The 19,518-nt window shown below is 44.6% G+C and overlaps 1 protein-coding gene across 3 annotated transcripts in view; it reads left to right on the top strand.

Moving 5' to 3' along the window:
• Positions 1 to 19,518, top strand: part of ALOX5AP (arachidonate 5-lipoxygenase activating protein) — a 47,283-nt gene that overhangs the window by 3,938 nt on the left and 23,827 nt on the right. Inside the window, exon 2 of one of the 3 annotated variants that reach the window (XM_033236037.1) lies at positions 18,803 to 18,927. In XM_033236037.1, coding sequence (XP_033091928.1) covers positions 18,803 to 18,927 — 125 coding nt within the window. Of the gene's footprint in view, positions 1 to 18,780; positions 18,928 to 19,518 lie in introns of those variants that run through there. The other 2 variants (XM_033236046.1, XM_033236057.1) reach the window with 2 other exon arrangements.

The raw sequence follows: 19,518 nt of genomic DNA, 5'->3' as shown, positions 1-19,518 counted from the left end.
ACGCCGTCTACTGGGAGATAGTGTCAGATCCTCAAGACGGAACCCTTCTTCTCCCAGGCGGAGGGCTGGCCTCTGGAACTTCTGACCACCCCACTTTAGGTTGAGAATCCCACCACCCTGCTCTTTGGGTTTGATTGATTCGCTAGAGTGGCTCACATAACTCAGGGAAACACAGCTACCAGTTTATTGCAAAGGACACTTTAAAGGATAAAAATAGGCAGACAAAGAGATGCATAGGGCGAGGTGTGGAAAGGTCCCTAGTGCAGGAGCTTCTGACCCTGTGGAGCTGGGGTGTGCCACCCTCTCAGTACATGAACGAGTTCTCCTTCACCTGCCTGTCAGCCTCCACATGGTTGGCTCCCCAACCTAGTCCTCTTGGGTTTCTATGGAAGCTTCAAGACACCCACATTCTTTCCCCAGGGTATAGGACAAGAGCTTCCCTGGGGAGGGTCCTAAAACCCACAATCAGAAAGGTGGGGTGGGGGCAAGATTAGAGTCCTGCCTTGGGGGGCAGGTGAAAGGGGTGGGGGAATAGGTCAGAAAGATTCTGTTTTTTTTTTTTTTTTGAGACGGAATTTCACTCTTGTTGCCTAGGCTGGAGTGGAATGGCGCGATCTCAGCTCACGGCAACCTCCATCTTCTGGGTTCAAGCGATTCTCCTGCCTCAGCCTCTAGAGTAGCTGGGATTACAGGCATGCGCCACCACGCCCGGCTAATTTTGTGTTTTTAATAGAGATGGGGTTTCTCCATGTTGGTCAGGCTGGTCTCAAGTTCCCAACCTCAGGTTATCTGCTCGCCTCGGCCTCCCAAAGTGCTGGGATTACAGGCGTGAGCCACCGTGCCCGACCGAAAGATTCTGTTTTTGAGGACTGCCCCTGAGGTCTAACACACTCAACATTGTAACAAAGGACTGTAGTAAGGGCTATGGGAGTTACGAGCCAGGAACTGTGGATGAAAACCTATTACAGATATGCGTATCTGTAACAACTCCACAACTACACACTGCCTTATTGCTCAGTTCTCCCCATGTCTCCGACCCACCCTTGCCCCTTCCTCCATTCTTTTCTCCATTGCAAACCCATCCACTGTGCCCTTTGGAAAGCTCACACCATGAACTGCAAACGCTCGTGTGGCTTCAGCCTCTTCTCTGAAAGTTCCTCTCACCTATTGCTTTCTCTGGAATCTGCCATCTCTGCCACCTTCTCAAAAAAGGCCTTTTATTATCTCCATTCCACAAAGCTCAGGGTCAACACATGGGGTTTACACTGGAAGCTGAGGTCACATCAGGAACTGGGATCGCGGTAGACCTAGCTGCCCAATGCAGCTCCCAGACCTCCTGTAAAACGTTGATCTTTGAGGTCATGACAGCCCTCTCCCGCTATGCTCATAGCTGACCACTGACCACCTGGACACTCTCCCTCCCCCAAGTTCACAGAGAATGTGGGCACATGTCTCACAGTCTTCCCTTGATCCAAACTGCTGCCTTCATCTTGAGTGACAGCAGCATCTTTCGGATGTCTTGGCCTGCCTAGCTTTATTTTTTTGTTCTGCCGTCAAGTCGCCACTTCTGTTGCCATCATGCCTGTCAGCGCAGTGCAGGCTGTGGTGAAATCTCATGAGCTCAGGCATCACACTGACCAGGTCTGAGTCCTGTCTTAGTTGTCAGCTAGTTGTGCAATGGTGGAAAAGGGACCTACACTTTCCAAGCCTCAATTCACTCATCTATGGCATGGTGACAATAATGGAGGTTGATTTAAAGTCCTTTGTAAGAATTAAGGGTTATAATAGATATAAAGTGCTGTATCTGGTATACCTAGAAAACATTCCATAGAAGTTAGTAATTGTTGTTCATGTAATGACTCTCTAGGCTAGGATTTCAGCTTCACTGCATGCATATGGTGCACGCACACGGCGTGACCTCTGTCTGTCTCAGTATCCTCATCTGAGGACCAGGATAATTATACTTCTTCATAGGGATGTCATAAAGATTAAATAATATGTGTAAGGCTGCTTGCATTTAGCTGCATTCAACAACATTCAACAAATATTTCCATATCATTCTCCTCATTTCTCCTTACTTTCTTGCTTATTATCTGCTCTAGGTATAGATTTCAGAAAACTAAGCTTGTTACAATCCTTCATAAAATAACCAGGCTGGTTAGGGCATTTCCAAAAGTCAATACTGCTTAGTGACTATTCTCTGTTTAATCTATTTTGATTGTCCAGGGTCATCTTTTGCTATGTCATAGGTGGTTGGCTTCTTCTAGAGAAGTGAGACTATGTACAAGTTCCAAGTGAGTGAGGCAACCAGTTGGGATGTTCTGCTGAAAAACTCATGTCAGTTCTAATTTGTGATTGTAATTCAATCATAGTCTGAGAACAGTAGGACTGTGGTTCAAATGTTCTGTTCCCTTTTTTTTTTTTTTCAGAGGATAATTTTGTTTGTTTGTTTGTTTTGAGATGGAGTCTTGCTCTGTCACTAGGCTGGAGTGCAGTGGCCTGATCTTGGCTCACTGCAACCTCTGCCTCCTGGGTTCAAGTGATTCTCCTGCCTCAACCTCCCAAGTAGCTGGGACTACAGGCGCACACCACCATGCTCAGCTAATTTTTGTATTTTTAGTAGAGACAGTGTTTCACCATGTTGGCCAGCGTGGTCTTGATCTCTTGACCTCATGATCTGCCCACGTTGGCCCCCCAAAGTGCTGGCATTATAGGTGTGAGTCACCGCGCCTGGCCTCCAGAGGATAATTTTTAAATGTGCTTTTGCTTTTGGAAAATATGATTGGCATTTTTTTCTAATTTTCTAATATGACACACTGTCGGATGCTATGGATTACTTAAACCCTCTGGCCACCTAGAAAGATCTTTAAGTGGTTCTCAACAAGCTTCAATGTAAATTGTATTATCTCTCAGGATGTGTGAGAACATCTGTTTTTCTTCTAATGCAGTAAACATATAAGGGTCTCTTGTGATATCTTTTAAATAGACTTAATACAACATTCAGGAATGATAACAAAATACAATCACAGTCATAAGGGAATGTGAGCATTTCATATTAATAACATTGGAACCTTATGTTTAATAGTGTTAAAAGTTGACAAACATGTAGGAGTCTGAAAATTCAATTAAAATTATCACAGTACTATGAATTTAGCCACATCCTGTGTTAGTTATGAAATCCATTTAACACCACAAACAATAATATTTTTAGCCAGTTTATTCAAAAGGAAAACAGGAACTAAACCACTTTCATGCAGTATATAACTCTGTTAATATGGTCAGGCTAATTTTGCTGGGGGAAGGAACTTAACTTTTGAATATTTGAATGCCCAGTCATTTAATCTGAATATCCTATTTCCTTGTATGTTGCAAAATTTCTGTCAATAAAAGGCAGAAAAAGAAATCTCTTCTCCCTGCTCATCCCTAAGAGGATGGGTTGCCTGTACTCTGAGAGCATTTTCTAGGGGGCACAACCACTCTTCTAATTTTCCTTCCCAGTTCTCTGTGGGCGCAGATGCTCTTTGGTTGAAAGGGTTGTAATTCAGTCCCAAGATGAGGTATGGATACTGAATCGCTAACCTAGATCTGGGGACCCCATAGCCACACACCAGGGAAATGAAGCTTGTCATTCAGTTCTCCAGTTCACAGTGCACAGGGTTCATGGACTCTTCACTGATCCTACCGGACGCTCCTTCTCTCTGCTAGCCCAACACACATCTCTCTTCTCTATCAGGAGGCCATAGGAGATGGGCATTCATTTTTAATACACATACATCTGCATCAAGTTTAATTTTGCCATGTCTCAATCAATCCACTGTCAAATGGGTTGTTTGAGGGCTATGGTGCTTATCAAACATTTACTCAAGAATAGCCACAGTCAGCCAAGCAAGGAGAACTTCAGCAACATTCCCAAATGGCCCCAACTAAGTACTGTAAGTCAGGATAGCTAAAGGGTCTTGAGAGGGACTTCTCAGGCAGTGGCACCAACATTCATCTGGTTGTTTAAGTCAGAAATCTGAGCACCATTATTAACTCCTCTTCCTTACCATCTATCCCTCACTAAGCCTTGTAGCTACTATTTAGCAAACAGACCCTCAATACACAAATTTCTGTCTAAGGCCATGGCCACCATCCTAGTCTAATCCACCATCTCTTCTCTGGAACAGACCCCAGCTGCTCTCCCTGTCCGTGCTGGTCTCTCCAGTCTGCGTTCCACACTGCAGCCAGAGTGCTCTACTCTACAATGCAAATCCATTTGTGAGACTCCTCCTCTTAAAATCCTCAAATGGGCCCTGCGCGGTGGCTCAAGCCTGTAATCCCAGCACTATGGGAGGCCGAGACCGGTGGATCACGAGGTCAGGAGATCGAGAGCATCCTGGCTAACACGGTGAAACCCCGTCTCTACTAAAAATACAAAAAAACTAGCTGGGCGAGGTGGCGGGCGCCTGTAGACCCAGTTACTCGGGAGGCTGAGGCTGGAGAGGCGGAGCTTGCAGTGAGCTGAGATCCGGCCACTCCGCTCCAGCCTGGGCGACAGAGCGAGACTCCGTCTCAAAAAACAAAAAACAAAAAATCCTCAAATGGCTTCTCTTTGCCCCCAGGATCATTTTGAAACTCCTTAATGTAACCGGCGCGGCTCTTTGTGATGGGATTCCCCAACCCCTCCCACATCATCTTTTCAATCAGATTTCCCACTCAGTGGAAATTTTTTCAAGTCCTCAGCTTGATGGTGACTTTCTCTTGCTCAGGATCTTTGAATATGTTTTCTTTCCTCCTGTATTTGCCAAAACACCACTTCCTCTGGTAAGATTTTCCTGACATCCTCTATAAAAAAAAGATTGAGGAAGTTGACTACCCAAAATGTTTCCCATTCATTCCAAGCTCTATTCAAGGCAGTAAAGTGCCCAGCAGACAGATTACATTCCTCGTCTTTTCTGAAGCTAGCAATGGCCATGCAACAGCATTCTGGCCAATAAGATAGAAGTGGAAGTTGAAGGGTGGGATTTCCAGGAAAGCTCATTGAAGAGGTAATTCCTCATTTCACTGCTTACTCTTTCCCGCTTCCTAAAATGCAGTGCAGATGGCAGACACCTCAAAGCTGTCTCAGGCAATCAGGTGATGTTAAGGCAGAAGCCCGCTTTATGATGGGTAGAACAGGAAGAAAGAAGGCACCTACGTTCTTGTTCAGCTTGGACCACACCAGCCCTGGCTTGCCTACCCCTGGAATTCCTTTAATGAGAGGCAAATGAAAGCTTACGTGTTTAAGCCATTGCTTATTATTATTATTTTTTATTTTTTGCTTATACGCAAATGAACTTAATCCTAACCAATATTAACACTAACTGGTTCTATTGCTTGGTACCAAGCCAGTGCATGACACATGGTATATGTGTCAGTAAGTATTTGTTGAATGAGTGAATAAATGAAAGAACATAGAGGATATATAACATCCAGTCCTCCTGCCCAGATGTCATCTGATCCTCTTTAGGATCTGGGCCTGTAAAACTGTATCTGATATAGTTTGAATATTTGTTCCCTACAAATCTCATGTTGAAATTTGATCCCTAATATTGGAGGCAGGGCGTAGTGGGAGGTGTTTTGTGTCATGGTGATGCACGGCCTGTTGCCGTTCTCACAGTAATGAGTAAGTTTTTATTCTAGTGTCCCTCTCCAGTCAATATCCAGCCCTAGCCCCAGCTCCAGGCAACCACTGATCTGCTTTCTATCGCTATAAATTGTACTTATCTTTTCTAGTGTTTCATGCAAATGGAACCATACAGCATTCACTCTTTTGTGTCTGTCTTCTTTTGCTCAGCATAATGTTTTTGAGATTCATCCATGTTGTGTGCCTCAATAGTTTGTTCTTTCTATTACTGGATAATTCCATTATAAGAATATACCACAATTTGTTTATCCATTTACTGCCTGATGGACATTTGGTTGTTTCCAGCTTTGCACCATTTTGAAACCTAAAGCCTGCCAGTTTTGAATGAGACCCCAGAACAATGAAGGTAGGCTGTGTATACAAGCTCAGGCTGCTGGGCAAGCTGCTCTGCCACTTAGGCCTTAAGACCCAACCGACATGATGGTGCTTAAAGTAGCTGCAGTGGAAAGGGAGGCTGTTTGGAGCCTTTGGCAGGCCTTTACAGGTGAACCCAGCATAGCACCTAATGATTTGGAGCAAAGCTGTCATTCCCTGAAGATAACTATTCTCCTTTTGAGAAACATCTTCTAGCTACTATGAATAATAAACACAAAATGCATCACCATGGGCCACCATGTTGTCTTTTGACCTGAGTTGTTCATTGTGAACGAGTCATCTGACCCAAGGCAGAAAGTTGGGTGCACACAGCAGTGTTCCATCATCAAACGGAATATGAGATTGGGCCCAAGTAGGTCCTACAGGCACAAATAAGCTGCAAGAGCAAGTAGCGCAGGCCCTTGGCCCAGCCAGTACTGTTGTCAGGTTGACTGCTCCCTCCCAGTCTGCCTCTGTGGCTTCACGGGGAGTTTCCTATGCCTACTCGATGGACGAAAAAACAAATTGGAGCACAGTTTATAGTGCTGGTACTACCCGAAGTGGCTAGCTGAGGCACTCCAGCTCCACTCTGGGGTACCCCTGAAGGACAGTGCCAAAGGAAAACCCCCTCAGTGGGCAGAACTTGGAGCAATACAAGTGGGTGTTCATTTTGCCTAGAAGAGAAGATGGCCATAAGTTACAGATTTACACAAAATCACAGAGAGTGGTTAATGGTTTAGTCTGATGATCAGGAACTTCCAAGAGACTTGATTAGAATACTGCTGACAAGGAGTCCTGGGGAAGAGGTGTATGGATAGAATTCTCTGAATACACACAAAAAATGAGAATATGTATCCCATATGAATGTTAACCAAAGAGCAGCCATAGCAGAAGAGGATTTTATTTTTTTATTTGATTTTTTTTTTTTGAGGTGGAGTCTCGCTCTGTTGCCCAGGCTAGAGTGCAGTGGCCGGATCTCGGCTCACTGCAAACTCCGCCTCCCGGGTTCACGCCATTCTCCTGCCTTAGCCTCCCAAGTAGCTGGGACTACAGGCGCCTGCCACCTCGTCTGGCTAGTTTTTTGTATTTTTTAGTAGCGACGGGGTTTCACTGTGTTAGCCAGGATGGTTTCGATCTCCTGACCTCGTGATCCGCCCGTCTCGGCCTCCCAAAGTGCTGGGATTACAGGCTTGAGCCACTGCGCCCGGCCCAGAAGAGGATTTTAAAATCAGCTGAGTAAGATGATTCATTCTGACAGCATTAGCCAGTCTATTTCCCCAGCCACTGTTGCCCAACGGGCTTACATATATCATGACCAGGCGGGCAGGGCTATGTATGGACACAGCAACATGGATTTCCACTCATCAAGGCCAATTTGGCTCCAGCCATTGCTGAGTGCTCATCCTGCCAAGATAGAAATGTACGCCAATATGGCACTATTCCCTGGGCTAGAAAACCAACTGGTGGAAGGTTGATTACATTGGACCATTTCCATCATGGAAGGGGCAGTGCTTTGTCTTCCTTGGAATAGACATTTACTCTAGACATGGATGTGCCTTCCCTGACTACAATGCTCTGCCAAACCCACCATCCATGGGCTTAATTTTATTTGTTATAAAATTTCAGCCACCACTGCTTCTGACCAAGGAAGTAATCTTACAGCAAAGGAAGTACAGATATGAGCTTCTGATCACGGGCTTCACTGGCCTCACAGTGAAGCAGGTGGCCAGATTAGAACAGTGGAATGGATTTTAAAGGCTCAGTGACAGCACCAGCTGGGCAGCAACACCTTGCTGGCCTGGGGTTATGTCCTCCAGGATGCTTCAAGTCAGTGGCCAATACATGATGCTATTTCTCCCACTGTCAAGATTCATGGGTCCAAGAATCATGGGGTCAAAACTGGAGTGGCTTTTCTCACTATCACCCTGGTGTTTGAGTAGTAATTTTTCCTTCCCATTCCTGTAACTTTGGACTCTGCTGTTGCAGAAATCTTAGTTCCTATGGGGGGAATGCTTCTATCAGGGAGTACAATGGTGGTTCCACTAAACTGACAGCTCGCCGTCTTCTCATGCCAGTGAATACACAAGCAAGGAAGGGGGTTCCTTTCCCACCTGGGGTGACTGATCCTAATTACCAAGGAGAAATTGGACTGTCACTTCACAATGAGGGTGAGGAGTATGTACTCTACGTGTCTGTGATTAATGTCAATAGAAAGTGACACCAACCTAGTACACAGAGGACTGATTGTGGTCCAGGCCCTTCAGGAATGAAGATTTGAGCCACCAGGCAAGGAACTTGGACTCACCGAGGTAGGCATATTCCAAGGAGAATATTTTATTTATATCTATCTATGTCCATCTATATTCCATCTATGTTTCCCTTGGAATTCCTATTTATGAACATGGGGAATTCCAAGGGGAAGATAGAATGAGTAGTGGAAGGTAGTTATAAATGTCAGTCAAAAACCACACAACCAGTTTGATAAATGAGGAAGGTGATAGTGTTGAATATTTCTTGTTTATCTTGATATAAATGTATTTGTGCATATATTAACCAGTTTATTCATTTATTATTATTTTTTGAGATGAGCTCTTGCTATATTGCCCAGGCTGGTCTTGAACTCCTGGGCTCAACTGATCCTACTGCTTAGTCCTCCGAGTAGCTGGGACTACAGGCATGCACCACCACACCCAGCTAACCAGCTTTTTCCTATTCCTCTATTCAATTTCTCTACTATAAAACATAATATGTGTTAATGGTAGTTAACTTTATATCTCAGTATTAAGTTACAAGATATCAAAAAAGGAATGTGACTTAGTTACAAGCAGAATGAATATCACTCAAAGATGAATAAAGAGAAGAGGGTTAGTGCATTTTCTACTGGATGAAAGAAAGTTTCATTGTACTGGTACTGGTACCAAAACAGAGATATAGACCAATGGAACAGAACAGAGTCCTCAGAAATAATACCACACATCTACAGCCATCTGATCTTTGACAAACCTGAGAGAAACAAGAAATGGGGAAAGGATTCCCTTTTTAATAAATGGTGCTGGGAAAATTGGCTAGCCATAAGTAGAAAGCTGAAACTGGATCCTTTCCTTACCCCTTATACGAAGATTAATTCAAGATGGATTAGAGACTTAAATGTTAGACCTAATACCATAAAAACCCTAGAAGAAAATCTAGGTAGTACCATTCAGGACATAGGCACGGGCAAGGACTTCATGTCTAAGACACCAAAAGCAACGGCAGCAAAAGCCAAAATTGACAAATGGGATCTAATTAAACTAAAGAGCTTTTGCACAGCAAAAGAAACTACCATCAGAGTGAACAGGCAACCTACAGAATGGGAGAAAATTTTTGCAATCTACTCATCTGACAAAGGGCTAATATCCAGAATCTACAAAGAACTCAAACAAATATACAAGAAAAAAACAAACAACCCCATCAAAAAGTGGGCAAAGGATATGAACAGACATTTCTCAAAAGAAGACATCCATACAGCCAACAGACACATGAAAAAATGCTCATCATCACTCGCCATCAGAGAAATGCAAATCAAAACCACAATGAGATACCATCTCACACCAGTTAGAATGGCAATCATTAAGAAGTCAGGAAACAACAGGTGTTGGAGAGGATGTGGAGAAATAGGAACATTTTTACACTGTTGGTGGGATTGTAAGCTAGTTCAACCATTATGGAAAACAGTATGGCGATTCCTCAAGGATCTAGAACTAGAGGTACCATGTGACCCAGCCATCCCACTACTGGGTATATACCCAAAGGATTATAAATTATTCTACTACAAAGACACATGCACACGTATGTTTATTGCGGCACTATTCACAATAGCAAAGACTTGGAATCAACCCAAATGTCCATCTGTGACAGACTGGATTAAGAAAATGTGGCACATATACACCATGGAATACTATGCAGCCATAAAAAAGGATGAGCTTGCGTCCTTTGTAGGGACATGGATGCAGCTGGAAACCATCATTCTTAGCAAACTATCACAAGAAGAGAAAACCAAACACCGCATGTTCTCACTCATAGGTGGGAACTGAACAATGAGATCACCTGGACTCGGGAAGGGAAACATCACACACTGGGGCCTATCATGGGGAGGGGGGAGGAGGGAGGGATTGCATTGGGGAGTTATACATGATATAAACGTTATGCACATGTACCCTAGAACTTAAAGTATAATAATAAAAAAAAAAAGAAACGAATAAGGTATCGTTTTTAAGTTTTGAATGACTAAATTTAAATACAATTTTACAGTCAAGTTATAAAAGATCCAGTTAGAATTGTAAAGGATGATTCTAAAAATAAATATGTTAAATATATTAAAAAAAAAAAAAAAGAAAGTTTCATTGTTAGGCGGAAGCATGATTTTGCCTTTTTTTTCTCCCCCAAAGTCTCACTCTGTGGCCCAGGCTGCAGTGCAGTGGTGCAATCTTGGCTCACTGCAACCTCTGCCTCCTGGGTTCAAGTGATTCTCCAGCCTCAGCCTCTAGAGTAGCTGGGATTACAGGCGCACCAGGCTACTTTTTGTATTTTTAGTAGAGAAGGTGTTTCTTCATGTTGGCCAGGCTGGTGTTGAACTCCTGGCCTCAAGTGATCCACCTGCTTTGACCTCCCAAAGTGCTGGGATTACAGGTGTGAGCCACTGTGCCCAGTCAGCATGGTCTTTTTGGAAGGCAACTTGAGCATGGTTAAGAGGTGCGAATGGATGCTAAGCTAACACCAGGTAAGCCCTGGTAGATTTGTATTGTGTCAATGTGCCTACACTAGAGCCATGTTTCCCCAAATTCACTTTTCCTACGTACCTCTGGATTAGTGTGGGCCACTGGAGACATTTCACACGAGATGAGGAAGGTGGGAGTGAAGGAGCCGTATCTTTTTACACTAAGCAGGTCAGGGAGGGCATGTGGCTCTGTCTCACGTTGTTGGGAATCTGCCCATCATCTGGTTGGCTTAGGTCGGTGGCTGAGCTCACAGCTGTTCCAGCTTCTGCTGGAAACTCCTTCAGTTTCTCTGACTGCTCTGTGATGAAGGCATCAGATTCTCCTGCAGAAAACCCCAACGCTGAAGTTGGGGCTTCATGTTGGTGAGTGATAGATACGGGTTCCAGCCCATCCTGTGGTTTCTTGCAAATTTCAGTGTCAACTTAGGCTTGCGGGTTTTGGGTTGTCCTTGCTTCTCACACTTCATGCCTTTCTTCCCTTCCTTAGAGTCTCCCCTTTAGAGTTTAGGATTCAGCCCCAGTCACAGAAACAGCAACCTCACTGTTAAAGGTTGAATTGTGTCTCCCCAAAAGGTAGGTTGAGGCCCTACCTGCCAGGACTTCAGAATGTAACCTTATTTGAGAACAGCATCATTGCAAATCTAATTAAATAAGATGAGGGCATACTGGCTCAGGATGGGCTCCTAATTCAATACAACCAATGTCCTTACACGATGGCCACAGGAAGACAGAGACGCCAGGGGAGAACACCATGTGCTGATGGAGATGGCGGCAGCTGCCAGCCAAGGATTATAACCAGAAGCCAGGAAGAGACAAGAAGGAATCCTCCCTTAGTGATTTTAGACGGAGCATGGCCCTGCCGACACCTTGATTTTTAGACTTCTATTCCCTAAAACTGTAAAACAATACATTTCTGTTTTTTTAAGCCACTCAGTTTGTGCTACTTTGTTACAGCAACTCCAGAAAACAAAACCACACTCAGACTGTTTAATCAGCCTCCTTAATTGCATACGGTCTAATCCCTATAATGAATCCCTTAAAAATGTGTGTGTATATATATTTAAAAATATAAAATATTGTCTAGTGGTTCTGCATCTCTGGTCAATCCCTGACTGATACAGAATATGTATTTCCATTTCTAATGATGAAATACCTGAGTGAAATTTCTAGGACATATGGTAAGTGTATGTTTAGCTTTTTAAGAAACTGTCAACGTGGGGGAATTGCTTGAGGCTAGGAGTTCAAACAGTCTGGGCAACATAGTGATACCCTGTCTCTACGAAATAAAAAATATTAGCAGGGTGTGGTGAAGTGTGTCTGTAGTCCCAGCTACTCAGGAGGCTGAGGTGGGAGATTCGCCTGAGCCCAGATCTTTCAAGTTATAGTGAGCTATGATCATACCACTGCACTCTAGCCTGGGTGACAGAGTGAGAAAGTTGGTCTCTAAAAAACAAACAACAAACAAACAAAAAGGAAACCGTCAAACTCTTCCCAACATGTTGCCGTTTTTACATTTACCATTTTACATTCTTACCAGCAATGATTGATAGTTCCAGTTGCTCCATACCCTTGCTAACCATTCCAATAGATGTATCGTGTTATCTCATTGTAGTTTTAATTTGTGTTTCCCTAGTGACTAATGATGTTTAACATCTTTTCATGTACCTGTTGGCTACATGTATATCTTCTTTAGCAAAATATCTGTTGTTATTTGAAGAGTGGGAATTTTAGATGGGAATTTAGATGAATTTATTCATCTAAATTCAAATAAATAAATTAGATGAAGTCTAATTTATTTATTTATTTATTTTTTACTTGGATGGCTCATGCTTTTTGTGTTATCTAAAAAATATTTGCCTTCTTCATGGTCACAAAGACTTTCTCCTATGTTTTCTTTTGGAAGCTTTATATTTTTAGTTTTTATGTTTAAGACCCACTTCTAGTTATAATTTGTGTGATTTTTTGGAAGGGTCAAGGTTCAGTTTCTTTCCCATAAGAATATACAGTTGTTATAACACCCTTGTTAAAAAGACTTTCCTTTCCCCATTGAATTACTTCGTCAAAAGTCAACTGAGCATATATGGGCATCACGAATTTTACTCCTATCCGAACTGAATGTTCCCAAGGCAGGCCATGCCCATGACTGACCTCCTTTCCTTGGAGAGCCTACAAAACAGATAAAGCTAAGTCTGGAGCAAAGAAATCCATGTCTAACCTGTTGTTGTTGTTGTTGTTTTTCTTGAGATGGAGTCTCCCTCTGTCACCTAGGCTGGAGGGCAGTGGCGTGATCCTGGCTCACTGCAATCTCTGCCTCCCAGGTTCAAGCGATTCTCCTGCCTCAGCCTCCCACGGAGCTGGAATTGCAGGTGTGCACCACTACGCCCATCTAATTTTTGTATTTTTAGTAGAGACAGGGTTTCACCATTTTGGCCAGGTTGGTCTTGAACTCCTAACCTCAGGTGATCTGCCCTCCTCGGCCTCCCACCGTTTTGGGGTTATAGGCGTGAGCCATGGCACCCGGCCTTCACCTTTGTTTTCTTACACCACACACTATGTGATGTTTTCCATATGCATGTGTCATTTGCTTCATTTTCCTACAAACGCATAAGCAATACACTGTGTGGTGTGAGTTTGTAATGGGAAAAGGAAGGGGTTTTGCAGATACTACATTGGCTTCCTGCTATCTGTGTGAATGGCTATGGACTTTGACTTCTATTTGTTCACTTTGCACTGATATGATCAGCTTACAACTTAAGATTCTAGAGAAAGAAGGTCATATCTGTAAAGCACTCTGAGCATGTGTGGAGTTTAATCAATAGCATATGAGTTACAGCAAATTCACTATCTTTGTTTCTTCAGCTATAGGATGGCATAAGGATTCATCTCAATTTAGTTCAATTCTGTTCAGAACCATGAGCTAGCCATTCATGGAAGGAAAGCCCACCTGATTGTGGCCGGGGAAGGAGAAACGACACTTTAACCAGGTTGATTTGGTTCTCACAGACACCACTGGCATGTGACATCTGGAACAGACCATGCCTGGTCTCTCTGTTTATATCACTTATCATTCAGATCAATATTGGTCTGAATATTCTTGAGACTAACTGAAATGAAAAGGAACTGTTGTGTAACCATCCATAATTCCAGCCTGTAGACCTGGGCTGTATTTCTATGCCCTTCCTGGCACTGATCCCACCTCCTGCCCCCCTCCCTCACCACCAGTCAATCCTCGTCCTAATGAACAGAGAGGGCAACCCTGAATGGGGAGTGGAAGGAAGAGATGTCATGAGATGGCAACGTGTACCCTGAAGTGAGGACGAAGGCTACGTGAATGTTGTAGGCTGACAGCCGGGCATAGTGGCCCCGTTGCCATGGTGATGGAGGCATGTTGATGCAAAGTGTCTGCACAGCTCCTAGGATTTTTAACAGCAGCTGGGCAGAGCCTCGGCGTCCCTGAATTGTTGCCCCCCTGAGTCACTCCTTGGCCCCAGCTGTCCTGATCTCTGTTGACAAATGGTTGTCCTTCACAGTCAAACTACTAACAGTACTCTAATTAATGAATGTGCTAATTATTCTTGCCTACTCCCAGCACATTTGTCTAACTAACCTGTCACACACAGATCAGTGCAGCATATGCATAATTACGGAGGGCGCTGGGAGCAGCGGATGGGCGGGAGAGGGGTGGGCTGTCGCTGTGGGATATTTCTTGTAAAATTACCTTTGCTAACGGTCAGATGTCGTGGGGATATGTTATTTCCCGTGAAGTACATATGTCTTCCTTTCTTCCCTTTCTAAAACATCTCTCTTCAGGGCTGAGGGGCCAGTGCTCAGTGCTTCAGCCTGTGAGGGGATTGCCAGGAATAAATGTAGAAGGACCAGGGAGCCCCAGGTTCTGAAGACGACTCCAGTAGCACCACGTAGGGTGATTAAAACCCCAGATTTTAAAACCAGACCGGCCTGGGCTTGAACCCTTGTTCTGCTCCTTGCTATGTGGGTCTTTGCCTTGACCATATATATATATTTTTTTAAAGACAGGATTTCCCTCTGTTGCCCAGGCTGGAGTGCAGTGCTGAGATCACAGCTCCCTGAAGCCTCCATTTCCACAGCCTCAAGCGATCCTCTTGCCTCAGCCCCGAGTAGCTGCGACTACAGGTCTGCCACCACGTCCAGCTAATTTATTTTTTGTAGAGATGGGGGTCTTGCTATGTTGCCCAGGCTGGTCTCCAACTCCTGGACTCAAGCCATCCTCTAGCCTTGGCTTTCCAAAGTGCTGGGACTACAGGCGTGAGCCACCGTGCCAGGCCCTTGACCACATTTTGAACCCCTTTGAACCTGTTTCACTTTCTGGGCAATGGGAGGGGGGTAATTTGTCCCTCAGAGGGTTGCACTGAGGAGCAAACGTGAGGCTCTGGGTACAATGCCCAGCACAGACTAGGTCCCCACGACACAGCCGCTCAGTGCCTCCAAATTCTGGGCTGCTCTGGGCTGCGGCCAGGCGGTCTTAGGCGGGAATCTGGGCAGGCAGAGCAGGCTGCGCTCCCCTCCCTGGCTCTCCCAGCGTCCCTTGTCTTTTTGTTCTGTCTCAGCAGCTCTCTATTGAGATGAACGGCATTTCCAGAGCTTCACCTCTGATAAGTGCTCCTCTGCAGCCGCAGCCAGAATCTTAATGTGTGCTCTGTAATTTAATGGCCGTCTCAGCTATTAACACGCTCTTCCCACGTGAAGTGGACTCCCTCCATCCCCAGGCCTCTGCAGGTGCTCTGCGCGCCGGCTGCGGGTGACTCCAAGGAGCTCAGAGCAGGGGCGCCCAGCACCTCTCCAGGTGCCTTTGGGCCTTCTAAAGCGTGAATGGCTGGACTTTTCTCCCATGTATGGGGCCCCAGAAGGTACGGGTCCCTGCGTTCCACGGAGCCCTGAAGGTTTCCAGTGGTGGTGGGGGCTGACCATGTTGGTCCCCGTAGGTGCTGTTTTCGTGTGCCGGCAGATCGGGATGAGTTTTAAAGACAGAAGCGTGTAGGATAGAGAAACTTCTTTAAAAACTGGAAATTTTCATCTGGGGATTATAAGTATTGGACCATCAAGTGCAACAGTAAATACACGTCTCATTCCCTCCTCCCAATTTTTCTTTGCAGGGTTAGTCCCCCTCTGCCATATGATAACTGTGAGAACTACCAGGGTCTTCGTTCTCCTGCCATCTGGTTGACCTCTCCAAGAACGGACACCTAGGCAGCCTGAGCCAATGAGGCTGTCCTAAGAGATCAGATGAGAGAAGTCAGTCTTTGACAGGCGATGGAAGCTGTAAAATGTACAACTCCAGAGATGGTGCTGTCTCCAGGAAACAGGCCTCCAGAGAAAATACGTTTCACATGCTAAGAGAAGCTGAAAGAGAATGAGAGGAGAGATTGGAAGAAAGAGACAAAGGTAGAGAGAAGGGGAAGAGAGAGAGAGAAAGGGACAGAAGAGATAGTAAAAAGAGGGGAAGGGCGGGAGAGAAAGAGAATCCCATTTAAGAGTGCTACACTTAAGAGAGAGAGAGAGAGCTCTCTAACTCCGAGGCCTAATCACATCTCTACTCTTTTCAACTTCGGTTGTCAGATTTTTAGACTCTTTGAGTGAATAAATTCTTTTTGCCTAAACTTGAGCTAAGTTTCTACTGCTTGCAACTGGAATACTTTATAAGAGGACTGGCCTTCACTTCTGATGCATTGTCACTAAGATGTGGTAAATGTTAGAAGGGCTAACTCTTTATGGGGTTCAAACTCCTTGGCTACCAAAACCCAAACATCCCCTGAAACTTACCAAACTGCAGGTATGAACTGGATCTCACTAAGGTGAATATACAAATCTTGCAAGTGCTGAGCCCTAACCAATCTTGTAATAACTCTGTGGTAGTTAATTTTATGTCAAATTGATTGAGCTAAAAAATGCCCAGGTCGCTGGTAAAATGTTTTTTCCGGGTGTGTTGGTGAGGGTGTGTCTGAAAGAGATCAGCACTGGAATCAGTGGACTGAGTCAAGAATTCCCACCCTCAGCAACGTGGTGGGTGTCATCAATCCACTGAGGGCCTGAATAGAACAAAAAGTGGGCAAAGGGGCAAATTCCCTCTTCTTCTTGAGCTGGGCCATCCACCTTCTCCTGCGCTTGGACACTGGAACCCCTGGTTCTCCAGCGTTTGGATTCAGACTGGGTCTTGCACCATTGCCCTCCCTGATGATCAGGCCTTTGAATGCAGACTCATCTTCACCAGCAGCTATTCCGAGTCTCCTGCTTGCCGATGGCAAACCATGAAACTTCATGGTCTCCATGAGCATGTGAACCAATTTCTATTATAAAGCTGCCATATATATAAATATATATATTGACTAAACAATGTTTGAAAGGCAGAGGAGGGTGGATCACCAAGTGGGTCAGCTCTGCCCAATCACAGAAAATCAGGCTCTCAAAGTATAGAGAGAGTGCAGAGCCCAACCCAGTCACAGGTGCATGTGGAACTGTACCTCATTGTCTCCATATATATATATATACACATATGGAGATATGTGTGTGTGTATGTGTATATGGAGATTTATTCATTTATTGGTTCGGTTTCTCTGGAGAGCCTTGGCTAATATAAAGTCTACACTCTACAAAGTGCCCTAGGTACTCAGGAAGTACCCAAATGTGTCATGACCAGCCCGACTGCCCTGGCTGCTGGCTTCCCTGCATGCAACTCTGCACACCGCCTCCACCAGCCTTTCTCTCGTAGCTGAACCAAGGGCACTCAAGCTGGCCTCTGGCACTGTATGTGTGAGGGAGCAATATCTTCCCCTACACTGACCTCTTCCAAGCCGAGATGTAGCCCTCCCTGCTGCCACCAGTTACAGTGGTCCATGTTCCCTTTCAAAGTGAAGTTTTGGTAAAAGCACCTCTTAACCAATGCCAAATAGCTGAGTCTGGTACAAAGATTGCAGATATTTTGCATTTGCCATGTAACCTCGGAGGGATTGCCATTCACGCTGAGCTGAGCTGCAGAATACCAGACAGCCACCTCACCCACCCGGCAGGTCCACTCTTACACTTTCTCAGAAAGCACAGTCACTCTACTCTTACTAAGTTGAAAAGAATTTCCAGGAAGGTGTTTCTGCAATTGCCTCAGAAAAGCCAGTTGCAGTGTTTAACAATCCTTTGGAAACTTCCCTTAGGGATCATCTGTAACTCCATTTCTGCCTTTTGCCAATTATTTGGTTTGGTTTTAATTCTTTGGTTTAATTCATTCATTCCTTTTATTACTTTTCTCTGAAGAAATGGAGATATCAGCTGTCCCTCCCCACTGCCATTGATTCCTTCCTTCATTCAAACCTTATGTGGCTGCTACTGAGGGCCCTACTGTGTGTTAAGTGTTCACTTTTTTTCTTGGAATTCAAAAAAAGAAGGACAGTACTTGGGGCACAGATCTTTTGGTGTTCTATACATTTTTTTCAAGTTTCATTTTACATTTGTGTGTGTGTGTGTGTGTGTGTGTGTGTGTGTGTGAGACAGAATCTTTCTCTGTTGCCCAGGCTGGAGTGCAGTGGCATAGTCATTGGCTCACAGAAACCTCCAAGTCCTGGGCTCAAGCGATCTTCCCACCTCAGCCACCCAAAGTGCTGGGGTTATAGGCTGATACCACTGTCTGACCTGAACGTTTTGGGTTTTCTTTCCCTTCTTTCTCTTTGCTGAAGTCAGAGATGATGGCAGCTTCCAGATTCTCTGGTGCCTGTGCTGGGCTCATGCTGGTCATAGTCTTGGATCCAGGATTCATTCTGGAGACTCCCAGGGAAGTTTCCCATGACAAGAAGTGTAGGAGAGTGTGCTGGCTTTGTCTGCTCCTCTGCTAAGCCCTGCTTCTCCTGGTAGGTCACACTGAACCACAGTCAGGGCATTTTGGTGGCTAGTTTAAAAAAAAAAAAAAAAAAAAGGAAGAAGGAGGCACTGTGTAATTGTGCTGGGGATCTTCAGAAATTCTAATGATGAAAGAGTGCAAGCTCTCACTTCCCCTTCCTGTACAGGGCAGGTTGTGGGGCCGGAGCCAGAGCAGTCCTCTCCAGAGAGCCTGAAGCAAGCATGGATCAAGAAGCTGTAGGCAATGTTGTCCTGTTGGCCATTGTCACCCTCATCAGCGTGGTCCAGAACGGTAAGGAAAACCTTTTATTCAGGGAAGGACAGAAGGGGAGATTTTCTTTGCTGGGTGTTTGGAAGTCAGGCTTAAACTATCGTGTCTTATCTTTATTTGCTCCTTTTTATTTGACTGTATAGGGTTGTGTGTATTTCTGTGCAAATTTGGCGTTTTCCTTCTCTTAGTCTTTCATTTTCATGGTGATGACTGGTCCCATTTTTAGAGCCAGGGCTGCAACTTGAAGGCTTTTGCTAAAACCCTTACTGAAGTGTCTATGATCAGCATTTTAGCTACTGATTAATGTAGCCAGGCAAGAGGTGGAAGGTAAGAAGACTAGAAAGGGAACATGATACACACATTTACGTAGACACGGGGCTTTTCTAACTTCTGCAGTGCAATTGAAGTTCCCAGTCATCTGCAGTCGAAAAAGAGTGATTTTGGTAGGTGTGTAGGAAACATCATCTTATTATTTTTCCTCTATATTACTTTTTTCTTTTGTTCTTCTGAAGAAACATGGTGTGTTTTTTTTGTGGTATCTTTTTCTTCTCTAGCATGTATAATTTTAGAAGCATTTTTCGTATGCATTGTATACTTCGGAAAGAAAGAGAG

Source organism: Trachypithecus francoisi, unplaced genomic scaffold (genome assembly GCF_009764315.1).
Source record: "Trachypithecus francoisi isolate TF-2019V2 unplaced genomic scaffold, Tfra_2.0 Contig01461, whole genome shotgun sequence".
NCBI lineage: Eukaryota > Metazoa > Chordata > Mammalia > Primates > Cercopithecidae > Trachypithecus > Trachypithecus francoisi.
This window is presented reverse-complemented; position numbering and strand designations above follow the sequence as displayed.